This window comes from Pseudophryne corroboree, chromosome 2, assembly GCF_028390025.1.
Source record: "Pseudophryne corroboree isolate aPseCor3 chromosome 2, aPseCor3.hap2, whole genome shotgun sequence".
Lineage (NCBI taxonomy): Eukaryota > Metazoa > Chordata > Amphibia > Anura > Myobatrachidae > Pseudophryne > Pseudophryne corroboree.
Window position 1 is genome coordinate 203,393,935 of NC_086445.1, and position 17,443 is coordinate 203,411,377.

Below are 17,443 nucleotides of genomic sequence, written 5' to 3' on the forward strand. Positions count from 1 at the left end.
AAAAAAAAGTGATCTGTATAACTCCCTAGGGACATTTATGATGTAACAAAAAAATGTGTTGGGATTTGGTATTGATACAACGAATAAGAATGTATTTTTGAAGCTGAACTAGAAATATGTCAGAAGTGATTGGTTGTAGTAGTTCCAATGCTATTTGTTCTGTATCAATTTTCTTTTGTCCCACTGTAGTATCATTTAATTTTCTGTGCAGGAACGCAATACTCTAGTTGACCTGTTATGGGTGCGTGATATAAGGCATGAGATTTTCAGCTCTAGACAAGTATTGGGCTTGTGATGTTACCTTACCTCTAGAAGGTATAAACACCTGCTCAGGGGAAATCCCCGGTGGGAAGGGGTGGATCCATAGTAAAATAACAGGGTGGGGGGCACCATGACAGGGGAAGAGGGGTAGTGGTGTGGTACACGTGGTCCTGGGAGTGGGTGTGGCCTCACAACAAAGGTGTAGCCTCAAAGGAAATGCTGTATCCATATGACAGGGTGATGCCTTGGAGAGACAGGGGGTGTCAGGTGTGAGATGCTGATGGGGAGATAGTGAAGCAGGGGAGAAGCAAAGGGTGAGGTAGTGTGTGACTGGAAAAGATAGTGGAGGATGGAGAGCCAGTGTGTGACAGGGAGAGGCACTGGGTGACGCCAGGGAATGGGTGATGGAGAGGATGTGGGTGACATCATGGGGAGGCAGTGAGTGACAGGATGACAGAGAGAAGCAGTGGGTGACAGGGAGAGGATGACGAGAGAGGTGATAGGGAGAGATAGTGGAACATGGAGAGAGTCAGTGGAAAACATGAAAGGGTGACCAAGGAAAGGCAGTGTGTGACAGACAAGGTGATGGGTAGAGGCAGTGGGTGACGGAGAAACAGGGTGATGTCTTGGAGAAGCAGAGGATGACAGAAGAGAGAGGGAGATGGGGAGATAGTGATGCAGGGGAGAGGCAGTGGGTGGCAAAGAGTGGGAGAAAGACATGGAGGGAGAGACAGAGTGAGAGTCTGTCTGGTAGACATTAGAATACATTAGACAGTGGTTTTGATTTGCACAGCTTCACAGAGTTGTTATTCAGCCTGTGCATGATCTGCCGAGTGTGGAAAGAAAGAGGAAGATCTAAGCAGATAGTGGCCTGAATAGTGGGGTCATAGGAGGGACCTGATTTTTGACTATCACATTTATGAACAGGTCGCTTTTACATAGAGCGGTGGAGGAGACTGTTGTTTCTACATTGCATCAGTAACCAGCACTGTAATGAATGTTTAAGCATTCATGGAGAGAGAGACAGGGAGAGAGAGAGACATGGGGTGGGATGTATGAAAAGAAAAATGTGGGCAAAAAGCCCATTTTCCCTTATGTATTAAGCCCTGGATGCTGGGGCTTCAGTGTGGAGGGTAACACCAGCGTTACCCTATAGAAACCTATGGGCTCATTTCTGCATTCTTCGTGAGAGTGTTCCAACCGGATCCCTCCCAGCACCCCTCACAGCTGCTGTGTTCTGACACACTCCTGCTCCTTCCTTTATAAAGGAGCCTTATTCATTGCATGTCCTTTCTCATGGTTGGCCAAGTCCCTCTGTTGTGACTGACCACACTCTTTATCAGCCCCTGCCAATACATTGCATGGTCGGCCCTTAATGCCCGAGTTTGACTCTGCCTTAATTTATGGTGGGGTAAAACAGCAAACCCACCCTCGCTAGCAATAACCACCTTAAGAAAAGAAGGTTCAATAGTTACCCAGAGGTTAAACACAATAATTATTTTCTTCATTCCAGTACCTTTAAGTTGTATACTGACAATTTAAAAAGCATGAAAGTACAATGGTTAAAATATTCTGCTGTTTCTTTAACTAATTGTAAAAAGTCGCATTATATCTGTGTAAAAATTAGCATCCACAGTTTTTCCTAATTTCCCAAAACAAGTTATGTCATAGTTTTTATACAGACTCAGACATACACACAGATATACAGTCAAAATTAGAGAAAAAAACTGTAGGTGCTACTTTTTACACAAATATACAAGTGTGGTTTTTCAAACTACGAGTGTTATCTTTAGGAGACTGAGTTTACTTTACTTCTTCCCAGACCTCCCCATTGCTTTAATAGGCAGCCTCCCCCACCCCTAATCCCACCCCATGTGAGACTTTTTATGGACTGGGTGCACTGCTTAGTAAAACACAATATGCCCGGTACACTACTGTATGTAAGTGAATTGCTCATGCTGTCATTTACTAAGCAGTACACCCAGTCCATGAAATCACAAGTCTCACAGGGGTGCGATTGTTTCTCAGTTTTACGCAATTTGTATAACTGAATACAGGGTCATTAACAGGTTAAAATCTATAAAAAAAAAGAATATACTATTCATATAATCTAATGTGACGGTTCCAAAATTATTATCATTATAGTGTTATTATAGTGTTTTAATTTGTGTTTTAATAAATTTTGATATCATTAAATCCAGTGTACTCCAGAAAGCATCTGTCTTTTACATTCCTTATTGACATAAATCATAGTATAGTTTACCAAAAGTGGTGGCGTAAGCCAATAATAACATCAATAATAACAACAACCTCAACACCTCAGCATATCAACTATTGGCAGCATTCTTGTTCTGATATGCTGCCGACAATTGATATGCTGAGGTGTTGAGGTGCTGCAGGTCTTTAATTGCCCAATAAGGGGACCAAGTTCAACAGACAGTCAAAGTATATGGAGCATATATCAAATACCTGTTAATGCAAAAATATTGCCTATAAGTCTTGGATGGCTTTTATATTCATACAATGTATTGATTCTACAGTTGCCGGTGACAACTTGCTGTATGTTTTTATACTGGGTAGTGATGAAGCAATAAAATGCATAAAGAACTTATATGAAGTGATTATTAATGTGAAGTGTGCCTTCACATTCGGATTTGCATGAAGGTCATCACAGGATTGTGGTTATTGCTGGAGGATGCACCCTACTTGTTGAATTTTTTAAAGAAGCTGTGCAGGCATTTCAATTGACACAAGAAAAAGCAGACAGACAATGGTTTGTTTAAAACAGTCACTTTTACTTCAACAGTTAAAAACTGTCACATAAGGATATGTGATATATTAAAATACTGCAAAAGCACTTGTTATAAAATAGGGCTCCAAAATCTATCCACGCATCCACACTGTGCTCCAGGCCTCATTTACAGGCTATGTGATGTGTCTGGATCGCTGTTAGTGCCGCACAAAAGTGTTTTGTCATTGATAGACTTCATCAGCCACTGTCAAAGTCTTTCAATGATGACAAGTGTTTGGGCAGGACTAACGGAGATGCTGAGTCCGTAACATCACAGAGATCAGAACAAGGCCTGGAGAGCAGTGTGGACACCAGTGGTGCCGGTGATTGTGGATGGACTTTGGAGTCCTATTTTATGAGTAGCACTTTTCAATATATCACATATCCTTGTGTGTGTGTGTGTGTGTGTGTGTGTGTGTGTGTGTGTGTGTGTGTGTGTGTGTGTGTGTGTTAGAAGACAAATATTGTTAAATACAACAAAATCACACAGTTTCTTCTCATTAAATATGTTGTAAAGTTTATTACTTATTTTACAAACCAAATAAAAATTTCCTGATTTTCGATAAAATTTCGTAGTTAGTGGCACTGAAAGACCAATGTTTTTGGGTTAAAATGTGCTGCTTGATACATCATATTGGTACTATGGGATTTAGTATAATTTTTCTAAAGTTAATATTTTCTTAATATTAAATCTCACCAAGAAGAAATGTCTTGTTAATGTGCACTGTTACCAATCTCAAAACATATAGAGATGAGCTAGCACAAAGAATTAAATAAAAAATAAAATAAAAAGCCTTGTGGTTAATTTTTTATAATTAAAATTTTTATTTGTGTTGGTTCGTTCTGTCATGAAATATCCCAGATAAGATTAACATCATTCAACAAAGATTACATCATAGGATGGACTTTAATACAAATAAAAAAAATCAAACAAAACGGGTTTTATTTTTTATAGAAAAAGCTTTCTATCTTTATTGCGGAAGAGTAGGCGGGATGGGAAAATGAAAGAAAAAGATACAGTAAGACAATTATTTCACAAGAAAGATTAGTGTTGGTGTTGGACATGTTCACTAGCCTACCATGCTGAAAATCAGTATTGCAAAATAAAAAAAATATCTATTTTACATATACAAAATAGTACATATTCTTATTTATTTTATTTTTAATCCGTTATGGTTTTGCTCCCTCTTCCCCCCACCCCCTCTGGCAAAAAATGTCTACCTGTTTTTCCCTTTAAAACTCTGCAAAGTAAAAGTTAGAGATACTTATATTTCTAGGGAAAAATTAAAGGATCAACAATTCACATACATAGTTGGGAAAACAACAGAGTAATTATTTTGAATGGCTTTGACCTGAACAGTATAAATCATCCACTTGCCTATTACAATACTGATTTTATTGACTCTAGCTGCTAAACTTTGGCATTGTCCACATTCCACCACAAAACAGCAACACTTAAGTCACCATTATCTACTCCACTGATTCCCCATGAGCCTCGATCTTTGATCCATTTCTTAGTCTTCTACTAAGTGGAGAACATAGAAGTGCAAGGTAAGCACTTTTTTTTCTTGACATAACGACCCATGATATCTCCATCCACAGTTCCTACTGTGTGTTTAGTTCAGCTTCAAGATTAAACTCGTGTCTCTCTAGTTTTCTTTTTATACTTAGTGTGAGGTAGCTTAAACCTGGGAAGTTTTAGATTTTGCCCTAAACTTCCTCCATCTCATATTGGAAATAAAAACAAAAAAAACAAACAAAGGGCAGACAAACTTTAAATCCGGGAACTTTTCATTTTTTGCTATCTACAGTATAATTAAAAATAAAAAAGTAAAAAGAACAAAGCTCAGATCAACTTGTACTTTCCAAAAAAAGTTATTTTTATATCAGTTGATGTTACAAAATACAAACTTTTTTACAACATAGCACCATTTCATTCAATGACACGCAGTCTGGTAGTCTGCTGGTATACACTGTGAGGGGGGAGGGTTGCTTTAAACTGCACTTCATACATCGGTTAGGGGGGGGGCTTTCAATCATGCCAGTTAGTGTCACACCTTCACCTGACCCATAGGTCTTACAGGAAGACAATAAATAAATAATACCATGATTTTATTCCGCAGTCTGCCCATTTCTGGTCTTGCAATAGAAAATGAAAATGTCCAAAATGTAAGCGCGTGGATGAATGGAAATTTGGGGTCGGTTCAGCCATTCAGTGCAGAAGTCCTAAAAGTGATTGGAAAGTACTCAGGTCCTTAGGGTTTTTATTTATTTTTTATTTACTTTTTGGGTTTTTACAAGAAGCAAACTGGGCCAATGTCAACGCCAAATTCCTGATCAGCTCCACCAATATCCATAGGTGCAATGTCTACGATGGGCAGGCGGGAAGTTTTCTGTGTCCTGTATTCAATAACTGTCTTTCCCCATTTGCCAGTGTGTTTCTAGAATAAATAATGCACAATGGTTAAAGCATAAATAACATTTGTAATCATTTAAATATTTTTATTTTGTATTATAAAAAAAACATTTAGATTGTAGTAGCTACTGATCCAACACTTTGGCTGTTAAAAGGTATTCTCTATTCTACCAGTTATTCTGTCCTCTAGACAGCATTGTACCGACTATGTTACATCATTCTACTACATAGTATTGGACTTTGGAATGAAGGCCCCCTCTTAGGAATGCAGTGGTAGAGGCCCACACTAAAGGGGTAGGGCCAGTTACAGTGGAGTGAGACCAGTCCCCACAGGGGCTTGGACAGCCATTAGAGACCATGCAACTGACCATCTATTTGAGTAACAATGTCTAGTTTGATTGCACTGTCTGTAGCCTGACATCACATGAAGGGGTGGGGCCCACTGGGGAGTCCCCCTTCAGCCCTGTGGGCCAGTCCAGCTTTTCTATTACATCACAGTAAACCACATATATCTGATCCATGCTCATTTAAATAAGCATAAAATAAAGGTTTCAATGCACAATAACTTATGTTTATATATTTTGTAACACTTAATAAAGGGCAAATTAAGTAAACAAACAAAATAGCCCCAGGGTTTACTCTTTATTCCATATAATTTGCTAAATATTTCTACATTTATATTTACCTTGCAGCCATCTTCCAAGGCGTTGTATGTGAATCGGCTGTTGCCCTCAGCTCTGATCTCAACATCATTTGAGCCCTGGAGAAGGAGAGCTTTTTTCAGGTTGCCTGATGCCTCATCTATGAAAGCAATGCTGTTCTTGCAGTGGTAGGTGATGTTCTGTGATGCGTCCGTAGACAGCAGGCGGAGGAAGGTCATTTGAATGCTGGCAGTGTTGGGTGCTGAGCTGTCATCACCATAACTGAACTGCAATGGCAAAGACAAACATATTGGTGTTTGATGCTAAATCACATAATGAAAATAATCAAATGGCTATATAAAAATATGGGGAAAGGCAGGCACCTAAGTCATTTAAGAAATATAAGCAGGAAAGTTCAAATGTAAACTAATTGTTGTCTAATGCACAGAAAGTTAGAAATTTACTTACTTGGAAGCCACCGTTGATTGTCTCTCCAAACCAGATGTGCTTCTTGTCCTTGGTCTTGCTTGTCCACCAGTTCTTTCTTGGGATCTTGCTTGGGTTGGGGTATACACATGTTTCTCCAGTTTCCATGTTGCAGAAGACTTTGATGGCATCCACAGTACAGCCCTGGTTGGGGTCAATCCAGTAGTCACCTGAAAAAATGATCAGGATTCAGTCAGTAGGATAATACAAGGCAAATACGTTGTTCTGTTCTGAAGAATTTTAAACATGATGCAAGAAAGATAAGCTATCAAAGATAGTAATAATAATGATGCAAATATATGATCTAGATAAAATATTGATCATGTAAAACTTGTAAGTGCACAGGGGTTCTTCACTTAACCATATTAGACTTAGAAGATAGTGACCTTAGGAAGAGAGGATCAAGATACATTGAATACTGGGAATGTGAAAATCAGCAATAGGAACAAAAACAATTGGAGATGGAACAGCACAATAAGTATATTATATGGTGCAAAAAGTGAAGAAGTTGCCCATATAAACCAAATAGCTTTTAGCTATCATTTATTATGTACATTTTAAACAATGAAAGCTAGCAGATGATTGGCTGCATTTGGCAACTTCTTCACCTGTCACCTTCAGAAGATTTAATTCATCTCCCCTTATATGAAAATATATATAAAATACTGTTAAGTAAAAAAAAGAAAGCAAAAAGAAACAGAGAAACTGAACTGCTGCTATTTATTCATATAGTCTGTGTAGTAGTGATTATTTTGTACATACCACTCTTCCATTCAGGGTGGCACAGTTTCAGGTCACGGCAAGTACGAGCTGGGTTTTTCTTGCTTCCATCTGGACTACGGATGCTCTCGATCTGGTTGTTCAGTGATTTCAAAGTGGCATCAACCTCAACATCATGCTGGCGGAGGTTTGCGGAAGCCTGATCGGCACGCATGTAACGGAGAGGATCTGGTCCTTTCTCTGGCTGGGATAGGCCAGCAAATGCAGACATGTCAATGCCAGGGCCGGGAGGACCAGGGGGACCAGGTGGACCAGGTTGACCAGGAGGACCCTTTTGAAAGAAAAACAAACCAGATGAGTTATGAACCAGTAGTTTATCATTATATTTCCTTCTTTTGTCTAATGAAGTATGGCGTGAGTACTGCACTTAAGTAATGTAGGAATACATTTAATTAGAGATAGTTAGAAGACCGTAAATTTAAAATTGTGTGTATACTTACAGCTGGACCAGTTTCACCACCACGACCACGAGGACCAGGTGGACCAATTGGACCAGGCAGACCATTAGAACCATCTTTGCCAGAGGGACCAACAGGCCCAGGAGGACCCTAAACAAGGTAAATAAAATGTAAGTTAACTGATAGTGTCTAACATAAACAATGACATAATAATAATAATATTCATCATTTTTAGTTATATTTTAGAACTTACTCTTGGGCCAGAAGGACCAGCGGGACCGGTAGCACCTTGATCACCAGCAGTACCCTAATTGAAGAAAAAAAGTTTGAATATAAATGTATGCTATCCCTGTTTTACAATAACTCATACACCTTATAGTACAATACTGAAATACACCTACCTTTATTTTAATAGTTATAGTAGTGTCTATAGTAACCACAGTTTAAGTTATATCAAATATATTAAATACTAGGCTTACTTGTTCAGAACTTTATTAACAAATATTATGACGTGTCCATAGAAGAACTGATCCATGGAAAAACATTTTACTATCTGACCTTGCACTCTCATTATTTTGGGTTAGGACCATTTTTTAGCAGAAGCACGGAAAACTGGCAAAAGGCTCAGATATTTGCAAATGTGTGTAACCAAGACTTCTGCATTATATATACAAATTAGAACCATGTTTGATTACTGCATTGTGCTGTGTGATTGTGTTTTGCTTTGTGTAACAGAAGTCTAATTGTGAAACAATATTGTTACATTTTTCTAAGATGGTAATTTATGACTGCACCCTGATTATTTTCAATTGATAGAAAGAAGATGAGACATTTAAAAGCCTATTTTATCATTTTTCCTACTTGCACTTTGATTAGGCTAAGCACATAAGCAAAAAAGCAAATAGGTTAAATGACTAAAAGCATGACTTATGTTAATACACATCCCTGAATTATATAAGTTAGGACATTGTGGGCAACAATAGAATTCCACCTATTTTTAAAGTTTTATTTCCAATAACACTTAACAAACCCAAATGGGACGTCATATCTGAAACAGGTAAACAGTTGGAAGTGCTTGTATAATGGATCAACAATGTTTGCTTGTAAAATTAACAGCAAACATTTCAAAATAATGATCCATTATAGTTGAGTCATTTTGGCAAGACAAGTACTTAAGAGTTGAATCTGCTCTCTATTTCCTATACTTTTTTGTGGTAATAAAATACCTGATTATCACGTGGACAATGTATTACGTCAGTAGACAGGATTGGTATGGTTTCTGAATAATGAATTTTGTGTTTGCCAATTAGAGGCCTCTAGTAACACAAATGTTCACATTAATATAAGATGACCACACCATATAATATAATCTTCCAAATATAGATAATATTCACTCTTGCTCCAGTTTAATGCACAAATGCTGATGATTTTAATGAGATAAAGAATAAAAATGTACGCTTTGCAATTTCACGGGACTGAGAAAGTGGCATAGGGGTTAGCTGTCTTTGCTGTCTTGCCATTCTGGTTGGTTTTATTCTGATCTAGGTTGCCGAGTTTACTCTTGCAGCCCAAGGGCAAACTAGAAGGGTCATTTAGTTATGTCTAGTTTAGACTTAGTGTTTTTGTGTGGTGAAGGAAATTAAAGTGTAAGGAAATTAGAGCGTAACCGCCTGGGGCAGAGACTGATACTAGTGGCATAGTTTTGTGGATTAGTATCAGTTCATCTTTAATAAAACAATAAAAAAAATTATATATTTTCAATTAGTGTACTTACTGGAGGTCCGGGCAGACCCTGAAGACCAGTGAATCCTCTGTGACCCTTCTGTCCTCTCTCTCCTGATTCACCAGCCTCACCCTTATCACCACGTGGACCTTGAGGACCCTAAAATAAAGGAAAATGTTATAAAAGAGCCTTAAAAATAATACAGTACTATGCTAAAAATATTTCCCAATGTGCAATGTATTAGGTGTGCAGTCTGCAAACAAAGTGCACACAGGATACATTGTAACAAGTTTATATTGAGCTAATAAAGCAGACACTTCCTGGAGAGGCGGTCTGACCTTGGTTCATATAATTATTTGTTCATTTTATATAGTCATCCCCATACAGTGCTGCTTACTAAGTAAATAAATATAGTCCTTAATGGAAAAAATCTAATTTCTTGTGGTAAACTGAGATTGATCTGCATTTTCACTGTGAGTGTAAAATGTCTGTACCAGCCCATTGCAGCTACAAATTATATTCATCCTTCGGTTGTCTCAACCATTTTTCTGGTCTCAGAATTGTGCACAATGATAATAAGCTATCAGGACACGTCTGTATGATTGTGATTTCACTATAATACGTGAGCACCAAATTAAAGCCCGGAAAGGTAATTATATGTGTGGATTGTTTTATACATGAAATTGTTGGGAAAAAAATGACCAGAATATATAAAAATGAGTACTTACTGCCAGACCACGAGCTCCAGCTGGACCAGATGGACCCAAAGGACCTTGTGGACCCTACAAATGAACATAAAAGTTGTATTAAAGATATTGAAGAATATCTACCATGTTTTAATGTATGGTATAATGGATGCTATATAGCTTCACAAAATATAACAACTAAACACCGACTACTTGCCTCAGGAGTATTAAACTAATTACTTCACTATTTTCTTGAAATGTACTTCCTTAAGCTTGTAAGAAATGCTTGTATATCAGATTGGGTAGGGGTACCAATAACACTCCCCTTATGCCTCATTTATTCAAATAAGAATAAAAATGCTACATTCTGTAATAGTGCTATGTGACTCAACTGGCTAAATATTGTAGCTATAGCTAATCCTATATATATGCAATATATAACAACTGTGGGGAAATATTTTCTATGCATTATCCTATACTTCCACAAGAGCATCACAAACTCCTTGGCACATTTCTACGTTTCTGACTTGCTTACTGTGTTTAAAACTTTTATATAGTAAAGAGTCGGCCATTTTAAAAAGAGTATCCCCCAAAGTTTATTCAGAAAAAAAAATGTACTTACAGATTCACCTCTATCTCCTTGTTTTCCAGTTGGGCCAACAGGGCCAGGGGCACCAGGAGAGCCAGGGGCACCAGGTGCACCAAGAGGCCCAGTCTCACCACGGTCACCCTGTAGGGTTAGAGCAAAAGGTTGCATATCTATATGATTTCTTAAATAACTCATGCCTCTTGTGGTAGAGAAAAATGTTATATCAAGATTTAAAGTTCTACAAATATATAAAGTTCAGCAAATATCCTCTGACTAAGTTCATACTAGAGTTATACCAAATATACTCAGCTACAGTAGTCATTGGTTTAAGCTATTATCAGGATTATTGCATGTTCCTTGGTATCCAATTACTTTAATCCTAAATGGTTATTATTTCATATATAGAACATGAAGATCAAAGCTATCTTGAACACTTGTCTCTTTAATTTAATTATAAAAGCATTAGAAGTAATGAATGCTGAATTAATTTTAGTGTTACTGCCATCATATTGGGACCTAAACAAAATTGTCCTTGTGATCAGTACATCAACTGGAACATTTGCCAATCTTACCTTCACACCGGTGGAACCATCGCGACCAGGAGGACCATCACTTCCAGGGTTTCCCTAAAGGAAAATAACATTTTAGACTTACAGTATATGTCTGAAAATAATTTCCCATTTTGTCCCTTGCCTACTAAATATAAATTAATAATTATGTTATTGTTTTTTATTCTGGTTTTACTTGTTTGTGTATTTGATTATGTTATTTTCATTATTTAACTTTAATATTATTTAACTGAAGTCTGGAGCATTTCATAGTAGCAATGACTATCATCTCATGCCATATGAGGGCTGATTCCGAGGTGTGCGCTAATGCACAGACACTGGCGGCGGGATGTAATGGTGTCCGAGTTTGCCGGAGGTCTGGTATGCCAGACGAACTCTGACAATTTTTTAAAGCAGCAGTCATTTACAGGGCATGGTTTTGCCTTGTAAATGATTGCAACTTTAAAAAAAAGTCTGAGTTCGGCCAGAATCCCGCACCTCCAGCAAACTCGGACACCACTACATCCCACCGTACGTCTCTGCGGCTTGTGAAATTATGCAAAAGCCGCAGGAGGCACTTAAGTAAGTAATTTTACTACTACTATGGGGCAGATTTAACAACGAATGATATGAATGCTAAATGGTGCTCCAGCCTGTCATGTGTTTGTGTTTGAAAAATGATAGTTAGGAGTTGATTGGCTGGAGCACCATTTAACATTCGTAACGAATGATAACAAGACTTCCACTCATTGTTAAATCTGCCCCTAAGTGTGAATAATTTCTCTCCAGCTAAGCCTTTTAGATAATTCTGTGGATCTTTGGTTTTCTTTGGTTATCTTTTTCCTTGGGTTGAGGTCACACAGCCATTATAGTACACCTTTCTGAAGTTCCTATACTAGCACAGAGCCCTGAGTAATGTAATGTTACACTCACAGGTATGTGTCAATAGTTAAGGTTCAGACCACCAAGGCTTTCTCTCTGGAAATGTACAATATTTTAAAGCACCGATATGATGCTATTTTTTTTTTGTTTCTGAGCGCTCTTAAACTATTTTCCATACTAGAAAAGAAGCCTTAATTCATAGTAAGGGTAATGTCTCTTTTACATATCATTTTCATAAAAAACTACAGCAGCATATTTAAAACATCAAATAAGATTGTGCTTGCCTTACAATGGGGCAGACATACTAGGCCTTGGAGAGAAATAAATGCAGAGAGAAAAATAGCAAACCAATTAGCTCCTAACTTTCATTTTTCAAGCACAGCCTATGACATGGCAGTTAGGAGCTCATTGGCTGGTACTTTATCTTTCTCCACGTTAACACTCTCAAAACTTTCTTGAAGTATTCGGGCGCTGTGAGATGAGGAGCTAAGCTAAGCAGCAGCCAATGTTTAAGAGGGAAGTCACTCCCAATATTTTACAAAGAAAAAAGGGGGAAGAAGGCTGCGCTTTGAGAGGAAATGAGCAATAACCACTAATTGTGTAAAATTAAAGACAATTTATTAAAAACATTAATTACTTAAAAAACAGTGATATTATGTGCATTTACATTATACCATAAGCATGCTATGGAATAGTAAAATTTTACCCTAGATATTGATACCGGATATTTGTCATATAGACACTGAAGGATCTGTTCCAAATATTGCCCAAAGATGGTTTAAATCCAATAGTTTTCCACTATGTAAGTCCCATTCAGATAATACCAGAAGAGTCCGTTGTAATTTCCATGGACCGCTAGAGGATTTTAGAAGTGATAAATGTCCCAAAAAGTTTGTGGGTACCTCATGCAATGCGGTAGTTTGGATGGTGCCTCTCTGGGGTTCTCCTGGGTAGCTGGAAGTTGTTGTGGGCTGGTTCAGATCCGGTTAGAGATGGTCGTGCTCAAAGCATGCAGTATCCTGGTAACCTGACGCGTTTCGCTGCATATGCCTTGCAGCTTTTTCAAAGGTACCTTTGAAAAAGCTGCAAGGCATATGCAGCGAAACGCGTCAGGTTACCAGGATACTGCATGCTTTGAGCACGACCATCTCTAACCGGATCTGAACCAGCCCACAACAACTTCCAGCTACCCAGGAGAACCCCAGAGAGGCACCATCCAAACTACCGCATTGCATGAGGTACCCACAAACTTTTTGGGACATTTATCACTTCTAAAATCCTCTAGCGGTCCATGGAAATTACAACGGACTCTTCTGGTATTATCTGAATGGGACTTACATAGTGGAAAACTATTGGATTTAAACCATCTTTGGGCAATATTTGGAACAGATCCTTCAGTGTCTATATGACAAATATCCGGTATCAATATCTTGGGTAAAATTTTACTATTCCATAGCATGCTTATGGTATAATGTAAATGCACATAATATCACTGTTTTTTAAGTAATTAATGTTTTTAATAAATTGTCTTTAATTTTACACAATTAGTGGTTATTGCTCATTTCCTCTCAAAGCGCAGCCTTCTTCCCCCTTTTTACTCTCAAAACTTTAGTACATCTCCCCCTATATGTTATAAATGGAAACTTCTATTTTATATTACTATTCTTATAACCAAAGCAGAGTAACACATATATAATTTACTACACTGCTATAGTTTTCTGAATCTATCTCTGCCTCCTTATTTGGATTCTGAAGCCATCAGACAGTAGGCAGAGGAAGCAAACAGGAAAGACAGGAGACAAAACAAAAAGAAAATAAATAACTAAAATTGAAACATCTGTGATGGAATATCTTGATAGTATCACACAGATAAGATACATACAGTATAATATATTAGTATGCTTAACCTGAATGGTCTAAGTGGCAAATGCTGGGACGTGACATTTGCTTATAGTAAGTCTCACAAAATGTGAAATAGTGGCCGCAGGAGGATACTAATGATGGTAATTTCGTTTGTGATTAATACTACAATGGCATTAAACTGCTACTTTGCAAGGGAACCCAAAAGTATTTTGTCTGCATCAAAATTAGGTACTTACTTCACGTCCAGGCTCTCCAGAAGGTCCAGTCAAACCAGGTGGGCCAACAGGGCCAGGGGGTCCACGGTCACCAGCACCTCCAGGGCTTCCTTGTTTTCCAGGCTCACCCTAAGGAAATATTTAGGGAATGAGGATTCGGAATATAATAGGTCTGAACACACAGGCATATCTTGATTTGTCATTTTTATATTTTTATTGCCAACATAATCTTCTTATCTATGGAATATTTTAGGGCCACTTAGATCAGTTCTGATCTATTTGTAGCATATATCTTTGACATCTGTACAGGGGTAATAACGTGCTATTATTGTATTGCTATGCTAACAATGCAATTGAATATCCATTACTTCTTTATGGTGCTTTTGTTGACTAGAAGCCTTAGGAGTTGAGTCAATTCAAATAAATGCAATGGCTGCAATTTGCCATTTTGGAACAGTACATTGTGGTTAATAACATCGCTACTTTTTCTTGAACATCATAGAGGTGCAGAGGAACAATAGCAATATTGAGGGTGCTGTAATGGGCAAATATGTATCCATTTGGTGACAAATCACCCAGAATTGTATCAGCACCCTATTTAATGACTTTTCCAAGACAGAACCGCAACATAATAGGACACATATGTAAGCTATGTTTTTATATATACATTATAGGAATGTCTATATAGTTTTGGGAGAAGAGTTACATATATATTATATATGTCCTTCTATATTCAATAAATGTTGTTCTGTGTCCTAAAAACCAATCTATAGAAGGTTTGGCCAAAGTCTAAACTTAGAAGTGGTGGTATGGAAAATGTAAGTTGAATGGAATTTGATAGTGTTATAAGGAAAACAGTAGAAGAAGTGGCGGTATGGAATATTCCCCTGTATCGGGCCATTTCCACCACTGGATGCATTTTAAATTTAGGTAAATTAGACAAATGCCTGTGGCAATAATGCTTAAAATTGCTGAGGTATCATGCTGCTAGTGAAATGAAGTGATAAATGTAGCAACTGTCCATTCACAACAGATGACAGTCCCCGCTATGCTAACTGGATCCCATGGTATCGGGATTCCAGCGCTTGGCGACCGCCGGTATGCTAACCTGATCCCATTATAACAGTTTCACTTCACTTTGCATAAATGTATACTTACAGAGGGTCCTGGAAGGCCAGGGAAACCTCTCTCACCACGCTGACCAGGAAGACCAACAATACCACGCTGTCCAGACAAGCCTTGAGGACCAGGGGGACCATCAGGACCCTAAAGAAAATTTTGATCAATACTCATAATTAGTACTCCTCATGGAAGATATGAAATTGGCAACACAGTAATAACACAGAACTATGTATGTAGTGAAAACTGAACTCATGAAGATACAGTAGTCTGGCCAATTAAATTTTTTAGACATCAAGGGGACTACAGGTATATGAATAGGACAATATAGTAACATGATTTTGAATTACTTTTCCCCTCTTGTTGCCTTATACTCAATGGTGATTTTTACACCCCAACACATAACTGAATGCTATATGTAAAGATATACTCACAGAAGTACCATCTTCACCAGGCTCTCCCTTCTCGCCAGGAGGACCAGAGGGACCTTGAAGACCTGGGTCACCAGCACGACCAGCAGGGCCACCATCACCACGAACACCCTTTGGTCCATCTTTACCAGCAGATCCAGGAGGACCAGGAGGACCAGGGTTTCCCTATAAAATGGTTTTAAAATTGTGTTATTCAGAACTTATTACTAATTATTATAATAATAATAATAATAATAATAATAATAATAATAATAATAATTACAGGATACTCATCATTACATGGAAATGTCTTCCAAAATACAGTAAGTCTTAAAGTAAGTTTACAGAGTAGAAATGGTCCTTGTTTTTGCACCCATTTATTTATTGGACATAATTAGTTGTAAAATATGTATTTAATGTTTATTTATATATGAATTATGCTGTTTAAGACATAATGTAGTATAGCAGTTATCTACATTAGGACTAAAAGATATTATTTCATAAATTATAGAATGGTGTCTGTAACACACAGGGATATAAAGCAACTGGTCAGAAAATGATTACAGCAAGTGTTGTCAGAAAGTCTTTCATGTCACTGTTTCCACCTCAGTGCCAATAGTTCTTCATCTAATATTATTTACATTTATTTACATAGCACCAGCATATTCTGGGAACAAATGCAGTAATGAAATGAGACTGGACATTTACAGGCAAACTAAAGGGCCCGACACACTGGCCGATGTGTGTGGCCGATATGAACAATCTCATTTAGTAATGAATGAGAAATTGTTCATACCTTTCAGGGTGTATGCACCAACGTTGAACGATGCGCTGCCCCGCGGTCGTTCATCGTTGGTGCCAGCTCGTTTGTACCTGCAAGCCGATATAGACAATATCATCCATATTAGCATGCAGGGCTATGGGGCCGTCACCCCCACACCATTTCCCTTTTTGCCAAACGGGTCGTCCGTCGGCCGTATCAGCCGTTGGGTGCCTTGGCAGAATTGTCAACTGTGTAGGGGCCATAAGAGATATGAGGGGAAAGGGTTTGATACACAACATTTATGTTCCACATAGTGAGTATTTGTGCAGCCAGATTTTAAAAGGAAAACTGCTTCTTGAAGCTATGTTGGTTGGTGGTCAGAGATTGAGGCGTAGAAAAAGAATACATGTCACTTTTGTGTGAATTGTGTAGAGGGGCGGTTATCGGAAGGTTAAGAAGCTAGTTTTAAAAAATTATAAGCTTGCTTCATAAGGTGAATTTTCAGGAAACATTTGAAGGTTTTGGGGGTTATATTTGCCCTAGAGAAACCTAGGGAAACATGGCCTATGTTATAAATATACTGTATTTAAGATAACTGCATATATTATTGTGTACAGAGGTACCCCTGAATATTTGTTATGAAATAAAAATATTACTGTCCTAATATGTGGCCAAATCTTTGATGCCACCATGAAAATAAGTGGTAAATAAAGGCATGTTACTTACATTGGAACCAGGAGGACCAACCCTGCCGGCAGCACCAGGGAATCCAGTAGCACCCTATAGGTAGAAGAAAATATGTTTACAAAATGTATACAATTAACATTATTAGACTGATCATCTAGTTAGAAGGAAAATATGTATTTATTTAT

General features: G+C 37.9%; 1 protein-coding gene across 2 annotated transcripts in view; it reads right to left on the reverse strand.

Moving 5' to 3' along the window:
• Window positions 1-3,853: 3,853 nt before the first annotated feature.
• COL2A1 (collagen type II alpha 1 chain) overlaps window positions 3,854-17,443 on the reverse strand; it is a 59,289-nt gene continuing 45,699 nt past the window's right edge. For both annotated transcript variants that reach the window (XM_063952234.1, XM_063952235.1), the window contains 14 exons: window positions 17,298-17,351; window positions 15,833-15,994; window positions 15,438-15,545; window positions 14,301-14,408; window positions 11,344-11,397; window positions 10,805-10,912; window positions 10,225-10,278; window positions 9,548-9,655; window positions 8,027-8,080; window positions 7,816-7,923; window positions 7,358-7,646; window positions 6,578-6,765; window positions 6,154-6,396; window positions 3,854-5,493 (listed from right to left, as the gene is read on the reverse strand). In XM_063952234.1, the coding sequence (XP_063808304.1) occupies window positions 5,347-5,493; window positions 6,154-6,396; window positions 6,578-6,765; window positions 7,358-7,646; window positions 7,816-7,923; window positions 8,027-8,080; window positions 9,548-9,655; window positions 10,225-10,278; window positions 10,805-10,912; window positions 11,344-11,397; window positions 14,301-14,408; window positions 15,438-15,545; window positions 15,833-15,994; window positions 17,298-17,351 (1,785 nt within the window). In that variant the 3' untranslated portion in view covers window positions 3,854-5,346. The remainder of the gene's footprint in view (window positions 5,494-6,153; window positions 6,397-6,577; window positions 6,766-7,357; window positions 7,647-7,815; window positions 7,924-8,026; window positions 8,081-9,547; window positions 9,656-10,224; window positions 10,279-10,804; window positions 10,913-11,343; window positions 11,398-14,300; window positions 14,409-15,437; window positions 15,546-15,832; window positions 15,995-17,297; window positions 17,352-17,443) is intronic.